Raw genomic sequence first — 9,839 nt, forward strand, 5'->3', positions numbered from 1 at the left:
GTGTCGCCATTAATCCTTCATGTACACTGGAGCAAACAGCTGGCAATAATGTTTCCAAGTTTACGATAAAAGTAATTTCCAAAGGAAAAAGATTAAATGCAATGTTGGATGAAATTTTCCACCATGAGCCACATAAATCAATTGACTATATCCTTGAGCTCTTAAGATCAGTAGAAGCAAATTGTGAAATTATATTTAATAATTCTGATGTTGGCTCTCACCATATTTATTATACAAAAATGAATACCCTCTGAAAGGACCAAGTACAAAAGAATAATATATAACAATGATTCAGCTATTGGGAAATATTGTACATTGTACCTATATTGGGAAAAGCTCTGAGTCAGAGAGGTAGCACAGAAACAGGCTCTTTGATCCACCAAGTCCACACTGTCCATCAAGCACCCATTTTTTCCACTAATCCTACCTCAACTCATTTTACTTTATGGTAATAGTAATTATTAATACTGGAGAAAGTAATTAGCTTACTGAATGTTTGTACATTTCTGCTGCTTTAGAATGACTGCTGCACAGCGATCATCCTCCTTCCTAGAACTGAGACCTGGTGACCAACTACAGCATCTACCTGGTCCTTACCAACATCAGTAGGGACCATGCACTGAACTTGTGAAATATGGTTCAATGGTGGATTATCATACTTTGTTAAAAAAGCTAAATTATCAGCACAACAAATGATGACAATTATAGTGTTTTGAACATTTAGATTGGATTACTTCCAGTGCCACATGTTATAAGTACAGGGATAGGAGGATAAGTCAGATGAATGTATGGCTAAAGGGGTGGACTAGGAGGGAGGCTTTGCATTTCTGGATCACCTGGACCACTTCTGCAGTAGGTGGGATCTGCACAAACTGGACAAGTTGCACCTGAAGTGGAAAGGGTCCAGCATTCCTGCCGGGAGATTGCAAACCAATGCAACATAGAGAAGATATACAGTTAAGGGAGAGATACAGTCAAATATAGAAGGAAAATTGAATCAGCTCATTGGGCAGAGTAGACAGTCATGGCAGGAATGCAAGGTTAAATTGCAATAAGTCTGATGAGCAAGACAGATGAACTTAGAGCACTGGTCAGCAAAAAGGTAAATGATATTGTTGCTATCACAGACATGGTCAAAAGGACAGTACTGGCAATTCAACATTGCAGGGTATAGAATCTTCAGGAATTGCAGGGAATAGAATCTTCAGGAATTGCAGGGAAGGCATGTAAAAGAGGAGGCAGCAAGTAGCTTGTTACAACAGCAATGAGGGAGAATATCCTAGAAGGTACTTCAAATGAGATATGAATAATGTTCAGGGGAAAAAAAGCTCAATTTCAGCAAGACCTTTAAGGTCCCACATATGAAATCAGTCCAAAAGGTTCAAGCCCAAGGGATTCAGAGCGGATTGAAAAATTGGCTGAGTAACATGAAGCAAAAGATGATGGTGAAGAGCTGTTTTTGTGATTGGAAGCCTGTGAGGTATCTTTACTGTTTGTTTTACACATTAACAATTTGGATAGGAATGTGGAGGTATGATTAGTAAGTTTGCAGATGACATGAAAATTGGTGGAGTTATTGATAGAGAGGAGGACAGTCGTAGGTTACAGGATGATGTTGATCAGGTGGTAAGATGCGCAATGCAATGGCAGATGGAATTTAATCCTAGTAAGTGTGAGATGATTCACTTGGGAGGACTAATAAGGGTAGGACGTGCACAATGAATGGTAGTGCCCTACAGACTACTGAGGAGCAGAAGGACCTCAATATACAAGTCCAATGATCCCCAAAGGTACAGGTGATGAGGTGGTCAAAAAACACTCATTGCATACATCCCTTCATTACCTTGGCCAAAGAAGAGCAGAAGAATTGTGACACAACTATATAAAACATTGGTTATGTCACAGCTGGAGTACTGTGCACATTTCTGGTTACGGCATTACCACAGGAAGGTTGTGATTGCACTAGAGGGTGCAGAGGATATTCACTAGGATGTTACCTAGTACGTAGCTTTCCAGTTACAAGAAGAGACTAATTCCGTTTTCCTTGAAGCAGAGAAGACTGGGGAAGGTGGGTGGGGAACACCCGATAGAACTATACAAAATTATGACGGGCATAAATGTGGTAGATATAGTAAATGTTTTCCCCATGGTAGAAGCCTCTAAAACTAGCGGTTTTAGGGTAAGGAGTAGGAGGCTTGGAGGGGACCCATGGAAGAACTTTTTCCTTGGTTGAAATCTGAAATGCATTACTTGAGAGTGTAATGAAGGTAGGTACCCTCACAACATTAGCTTCTACATGAGCACATGAATTGCCAAAGCATAGAAGGCTACAGACCAAATATTGGTAAATGGGATTAGTGCAAATGGGTACAATGATTGGCATGGACACGGAGAGTCAAAGGGCTGGTTTTTGTGCTATATGACCAAAGTAGAGCTGCAGGCCCTTCAGTGTAATTTGACATTTGAAATCCCTCACCACTGAACCATTCAAATTTAAAAGCATAATACATTTTGGGATTTTATGTAATAAATCAAGTGCGTCATCTATAATTTATGGAACTGTTGAATTTGGTCACCCCATTACAATAAGGACTTTTTAAGTTAAGAGCACAGTAGATATTTACTGGTTGATCCAGAGTACAAAGTTTAAGAGATTTCAGATACCAGGGAAAAAAATCCAGTTATAAAATTTAATAGGTTTTGATAGTAAATCAAGAATGTTTACCACTCCTTGTTGGGAAATAATCAAAAAAAGTGTCAATTTAAAACTCTCACAAAAAGAACAGTTTAAATGGAAGTATTGCACAGATGGCTATTGGAATTGAGCTCTATGATATATAATCACAATAACTACGATGGTCCCCTCAACACTGCCAATAGGTTCTCAATCTTCACTAGTGATCATAAAAATCATGTTACAAAAGAAAACAAACTAATGGTTGTTGAATGTACAGATAGAGACATCTAGGATATCACGATTCTCTTCAATTTGCTCGTCTTTGGAGAACAAGCAAATGTAAATTATTAAGGCGAGGCTTCAGCAGCAAATCAGCCACTAAACCAAGTTTGATCAATGTATGCCATTATATTTTCTGAGCAAGAATGAAACTTAACACATACAGATTTATATAAACAAACGAGTCTCACAAATTTATCCATACATTATAACATTCTTACAATTTAGTACTTGTGGGAGAAACTTTGATTGAGCAGAAGGAACCAATTTGAAATGTGCGCTTTCCCAAGGATCACAGAAAACTGGACCTTTTCTTTATCACTTGAATAGCTGCAGGTGTTAATTCTGTTGTTTAATGCAGCTAAATAGAGGGGTGCCCTGGAAAATTCACCTGGCCCTTGATACTGTCCCCAATTAGGGCAAACTCAACATGAGCCACAGGTTTGAAGTATTCCTGTAGAAATGCCTTCACCTCAACTTGAGCATCATTCCTTTCTCTTGGAGATTTTTTAAAATAAATAAGTGCTGGTTAAGCCATGATAGATATGGCAAAAATTGAGCTCCATTTATCAATTTTAGCCCAGCATCTTAAAACAGTTGTTGATCCCTGGCTATTCATGACATCTGTTGGCTCACTTCCAGTACCCTAAATTCACTTCCACCCTCTTCACCTCAACATGAGCATAATTCTTTCATTTGACCCCTAGGTGCACCCTAATAATTCTCTCGGTGAACTATCTCCAGATTATCTGAGGTGGTTTATTTGCAAAGTGAAATAGATGACTGGACTTTCCTTTGGGTAATAACATTTAGTATTTTTGTGACTAAATGCAACATATTGGTGAACCATTTCTTTGTTACAAGAGAGCTACAATAGCTACACAATTGCAGCTCATGAGTACCTGCACTTTAGGAAATCCTACAAGCCAAATCTGCCTGCACTTGTGGACTGACAGGGAAGCGGAGGGAAGGTGGGAGACAGATAGTTAGGGTAGAGGGAACAGAGTACAAATGCAATTCCACATACATCTGTGCTAAGTCTGTGCAGCAGAGACCAGTCTCCAGTTGCCTTGGCCCAAGACCCTACTGTCAAAACAAAACACATGGTAGTTGGTATGCAACAGCCACTCCAAGAGAAAACAATTTACACATTGGTACCTTCCTCTTCTGGGAACTGTAAAATTGGCCAAGGAAGAGACTGGGGCATGAAATGCTTTGCTGCAGTAACTAGTTAGGAAAAAGTTTTCAATCCAAAAGGGAGAGACACACTATCAAACATTTTAGGCTAAAATAGCTCCCCTCTACTGTATCCTTACTTAAACATACAAGACTACCTGGGATTAAACAGAACTACACGGTTAACAAAACGGTAGAACAGGCTCAAGTCAGAACATTCTGTTCTAAATTTCCTTGGCTGACTAAGTTTGGTGTACGAGCACACGATGAACTGAAACTTTAAACACTTTTTTACTTACTATAAAAAGTTGCCGCTTCCCTAAGGGATTAATTTTTCGCCTGATGATGGATCACTATGTGTGGAGTTGGGGGGGGGGGGGGGGTAGCAACTGCTGGAATTGCGCCTTCTTCTCCAATTCAACTTTATCAGCAACGTTTGTTAAATACTTCAGGCTCCTCTCTAAATCCATTCGTGACTTGGTTAAGGCCACACCAGTCCCCACACACCGTGCTCCTCCATCTCAAAACTCCCGCTTCTCCCCAATTTCATCTCTTCCCTCAACTTCCGCCCTGAAACTCCGCCCACTCAGCGGGGTGCCACACGCACCCGTCCTCGAACCCACAACCCACCCTCAGGCCAAGGAAATCGCCTTTATAATTAAAAAATTAACAGCAACCGGAACGACCCCTAGTCTGACCCGCTATTCGAGGCGAAGCTGTTGAAGTCTGTGGCGGCTCGGTCAATCCGGCGCATGCGCAGTTTGCCCCGGGTCGAGAGGGCCGTAGGGTCAGGTGACTGTAACCATGGCGACTGGAGGCAGCGCTGGGTCCCAGGCAACGCTTCTCCGGGCTCCCTCGACAGGTATCAGTACCAGGCCCAGTACTCCTACCAGGCTTTTTAAAATTCCTCTGCTTTGATTAATGTCTCTAAGTATTATGTTAGTGGATTCTAATATTACACGCAAATCTTTTGGGAGAGACGTCAAGTTGATTCCCTCCCCACCCCAATCGCCCCTCAAATGGGCCTCTGAAAGAACCAAGGCACTACATCAAAGAGCAGGGAAGTTCTCACTGGTGTCCTGTTTGTCACAAAACAAAAATAACAAATAAAAGCAGTTCACAAAAAATGCTGGAGGGACTCAGCAGGTCAGGCAATTGGTCTTCATCACGTTATAGGACTTTGATGTGCACATACTTTCCCAACCCTCGCACATTGTCCAGGAGTCTCTCGGCATTTGAGACTGCAGGGATTGAAGGAAAAGTTTTCCCAAGGGTGGACACCTTTATAAAGAAGTGAAGGTAAGAGGAGGAAGGGAGATATAGTTGGGGAACAAAACAAAGAAATTTTGTGTTTTTAACTCTAGCAGGGATAATCTAGTAACAAGGCTATGAAATTCAAAGGGGAGGCAATTATTGAGGGTAGAAGAATTTATATGTTCAGAAAGATTTAAGAAAAATTAGGGGTCATTGAACTCATGAGAAGAGGTGGAGACTGCTATCATTGAGGATAAAAATTTATTTAGTGTAGAGGCTAAGGGATGAAAGCAGAGAAGAACTAGAGATCAAACTTGGATGATTGATGAAAAACAATGATTTTAAATGAGGGCTATGAAGGGTACGTAGAACATAGTACAGCACAGGAACAGGCTCTTTGGCCCACAATGTTTGTGCTGACCATGATGCCAATTTAAACTGCACATGGTCTGTCTAAATGCATCTTAAATGTTGCTATCGTATCTGCTTCCACCACTTCATCTGGCATCATGTTCCAGGCTCCTACTGCTCTCTATGTTAAAAAAACTTGGCTTGAAACTTTCCTTTAAACTTCCCCCCTCTCATTTTAAAGCTATGTCCTCTAGTATTTGACATTTCCACCCTGGGAAAGTGTCTCTGACTATTTACCCTATCTATGCCTCTCATAATTTTATATACTTCTATCAGGTTTCTCCTCAGCCTCCAATGCTCCAGAGAAAACAAACCAAGTTTGTCCAACCGCTCCTTATAACCAATACTCTGTAATCCATGCAACATCCTGGTGAAGCCCTTCTGCACTATCTCCAAAATCTCCACATCCTTCCTGTAATGTGGTGACCAGAACTGCACACAATACTCCAAATGTTGCCAAACCAAAGTTTTATAAAGTATTATGACTTCATGACTTTTATACTCAATGCTCTGACTGATAAAGCCAAATATGCCACAAGCCTTCTTTACCACCCTATTTATCTATGTTGCCAGTTTGAGGGAGCTATGGACTTGCACCCCAAGATCCCTCTGCACATCAATGCTCCTAAGGTCCTGCCATTTACTGTATACTTTCCTCTTACATTTGACCTCTCAAGGTGCAGTATCTCACAACTGTCCAGATTAAAATCCATCTGCCACTTCTCTGCCCATATTTCCAACTGGTCTACCTCCCACTGAATCATTTGACGGCCTTCCTCACTGTCCATGATTCTGCCAACTTTTGTGTCATCTGCAATTTTACTAATCAGCCCAACTAAATTTTCGTCCAAATCATTTATATATATCACAAACAGCAAAGATCCCAGCACTGACCCTTGTGGAATACCACTGGTCACAGACTCCAGTCAGAATAACACCCCTCCTCCACTCCCCTCTGTCTTCTCTGGCCACACCAATTTTGAATCTAGTCTACCAAGTCTCCATGGATTCTATGTGGCCTTAATCTTCTGGATCAGCCTACCATGAGGGACTTTGTCAAAAAGCTTTTACTAAAATCCATGTGTATAACATTCACTGCCCTGCCTTCATCAATCATCTTTGTGACCTACTCAAAAGCTCAATCAAGTTTGTAAGACATGACCTGTCCTATACACAGCCATGCCAATATGTGAATGGTTTTCCAGATGTGAATAGATCCTATTCCTAAGAATCTCCTCCAATAATTTCCCTACCATTGATGTAAGGCTCACTGATCTATAGCTTCCTGGTTTGTCCCTATAGCCCTTCTTAAGCAGATGAACAACACTGGCTATTTTCCAGTCCTCTGGGACCTTGCCTGAGGTTATAATGTTAAAGGTCTCTGCCAAGGCCCCAGCAATCTCCTCTCTTGCCTCTCTCAATAACTTGGGATAGATTGCATCAGACCTTGGGGACTTAGTGTTCTCCAGGAGACCCAACATTTGATGTCAACGTGCCCTAGAATTTTGGCCTACTCCTCCCTGATTTTGCTATCCTCCATGTCCTTCTCCTTGGTGACTATAGATGTGAAGTACTCATTTAGTATCTTGCTCACTTCCTCTGGCTCCAGCCATAAATTCTCTCCTTTGTCCTTGAGTGGTCCTACCCTCTCCCTCGTTACCCTCTTGTTTTTAATGTATGTATAAAAAGCCTTGGGATTCTCTTTAATCCTACTTGCCAAGGGCATTTCATGGGCCCTTGATTACCTGTTTAATTTCTTTCCTCTTTTATGTTCCTCAAGGGGCCCTGTCCAATTTCAGCTTCCTGAACCTCACAGATGCTTTCTTTTTCCTTTTTGACTAAACTTGTAACATCTCTCATCTTCCAGGGTTCCCAAACCTTGCCATCCATGTCTTTCTTCCTCACAAGAACATGTTAGTCTTGAATTCTGACCAGCTGGCCTTTAAATGACTCCCACATGTCAGATGTAGACTTATCCAATAACGGCTGCTCCCAATTTACTCTCTCCAGCTCCTGCCTAACACTGTTGTAATTAGCCTTTCTCCAATTTAGCACTCCCCCACCCCCTCTGAGGTCCATATACTTATCTGTATCTATCTGAAGACTTATGGAGTTTTGATCACTGCTCTCAAAAGTCTCTTCCACTTTTGATAGCATAAGTCCTGATGTAGGGTTTCAACCCGAAATGTCGACAATTCTTTTCCTCCTGCAGATGTTGCTCGGCCTGTTGAGTTCCTCCAGCAGATTGTTTGTTGCTCCAGATTCCAGCATCCTCAGTCCCTTGTGTCTCCAGAAGAGCAGAGAGTTGACTTAAGAGGTGTTAGCACCACCATCTTGGCATTTTGCGTGGAATAAGTGGTGGAAAGTACATCCTGGCAGGGAAGGCAGCATTAAAAGATAGAAGTCAAGCTCTTCATGTCTCTGTCAAGGTGAAAACATCACTATAGACATCCACTGTAAGCTGATAGATGACAGAAGCCATGTCCATAAATGAATGTACTTGTGGAGAGGGGTAGTGATAGCCCATTTGTAAATTTTAAAGGGGAAGAGTTAGGAATGGAGAGTGGAAAATTAAAGAGATTAGTAAGAATAATCCTGGCAAGCAGGCAGGAATAAGGGGAGAACACAAAATCGAATAAATGGGTTTTTTGCTCACTAGGAATGAGTGGCAAGTGCTCCAGCAGGCCTTTTGGAGAAAGTACAGTCAGAAGCTGTAGGATAATCCAAGAAGTAGTCCAGTGATAGTGCATGAGAGTAAGAAAACAATGAATGGTGAGTGTAGAAAATCTGAAAACATAGTAAAAAGGGAGCATAATGATAGGAGAATTAATAAGAAAGGAGAAGAAAACAGAAATAGAAACAATGAACCATATGTGCACTTTGGCTAAAAATATATTTACATACGTTCCATTGCTCTAACTGCTCATTCGGTAGTGAAATGGCCCAATACTGTGGATCAAATCTTTCAACAACAACAACCTTGTCCTGAGACTTCAAAATTTGAAATTGCCCAGGTTGATGGATGACAGTGTTTATTTGAACTACATCAGACAAAATAGGCAAAACTGGCACTACTAAACAAGAATCAAAACAAAATTTGGTAATGTAGCCTTATCCACAGTGCTGTGAAATGCCAGCTGTCGAGCAAAATTCAACACTCAAAGAATGCAAGAAACAGCTCCAATGTCACAAAAGATGAAGAGCACCTGTGCAACATTGCAATCTGCATTCACAGCCTACATATTGAACAAAATAAAGTGTTTTTGAGGTGTAGTCACTTTTTTAAAACAGGAGACCTGGCAGCCAAATTTTCTTTGAACATAGTCACACAATCCACAATATTAACAGTAATTGATAAGGGATTAGTGTTGACCAGGACTCCAAGAGAACTCCCTCATTATTCTTTTGATAAGTACTAAGGGATCTTTTACATTCAGGTAAGGTCGTAGATTTACATTTCATTTGAAAGCCCCAGTGCTCCCTTGTGCATCATAGGATTGTGGGCCTAAATTATCCACATAATTTGCTGAAAGGGGAATTGAATAACTAACTAACTTAATGGTAGCTTACACACTGTATACTCCAAAACTTTTAATTTTCTTTTTAATCCCCTTTTACATGGTAATTGGATGTAAGTGTTGCATTTATTACCTGTCCCTTCCTGCATCAAGTCAACCATAGCGTGAGGTAGGTATGAGGCGTATCCTACATCAAACAGGAGTAGAGGGTTCCTTTCCCTAAGAGTATTAATAAGGGTTTGGCAAATTTTTTGGTATTATTTTCAGGGCCAGTCCATAAACAGATATTTTGAATTCTGTTTCACCTTTTAACCTATTTGGATTTGATCTTATGACTCTGCTTTGTTGTTCCATTCCCATAAACCATTTTGCTACTATGTACATCAACCGTTTAATCATTAATCCTGCAAAGATGTCCCAGTAGTACAAGCACTATACTCTTTCATTTCAATCATTTTTTTTTAAGTATGGTTGAGTCAACTCATTGTCATTAATCTGGTTAGAGACAGAATCCCATTGATCAG

At 40.8% G+C, this 9,839-nt stretch overlaps 1 protein-coding gene across 5 annotated transcripts in view; it reads right to left on the reverse strand.

Moving 5' to 3' along the window:
- Positions 1-4,892, reverse strand: part of ten1 (TEN1 subunit of CST complex) — a 78,128-nt gene extending 73,236 nt beyond the window's left edge. For 3 of the 5 annotated variants that reach the window (XM_052039943.1, XM_052039945.1, XM_052039944.1), the window contains exon 1: positions 4,831-4,892. In XM_052039943.1, the coding sequence (XP_051895903.1) occupies positions 4,831-4,886 (56 nt within the window). In that variant the 5' untranslated portion in view covers positions 4,887-4,892. Of the gene's footprint in view, positions 1-3,983; positions 4,010-4,431; positions 4,809-4,830 lie in introns of those variants that run through there. The other 2 variants (XM_052039946.1, XM_052039947.1) reach the window with 2 other exon arrangements.
- Positions 4,893-9,839: the final 4,947 nt, after the last annotated feature.

This window comes from Pristis pectinata, chromosome 27 (genome assembly GCF_009764475.1).
Source record: "Pristis pectinata isolate sPriPec2 chromosome 27, sPriPec2.1.pri, whole genome shotgun sequence".
Classification (NCBI taxonomy): Eukaryota; Metazoa; Chordata; class Chondrichthyes; order Rhinopristiformes; family Pristidae; genus Pristis; species Pristis pectinata.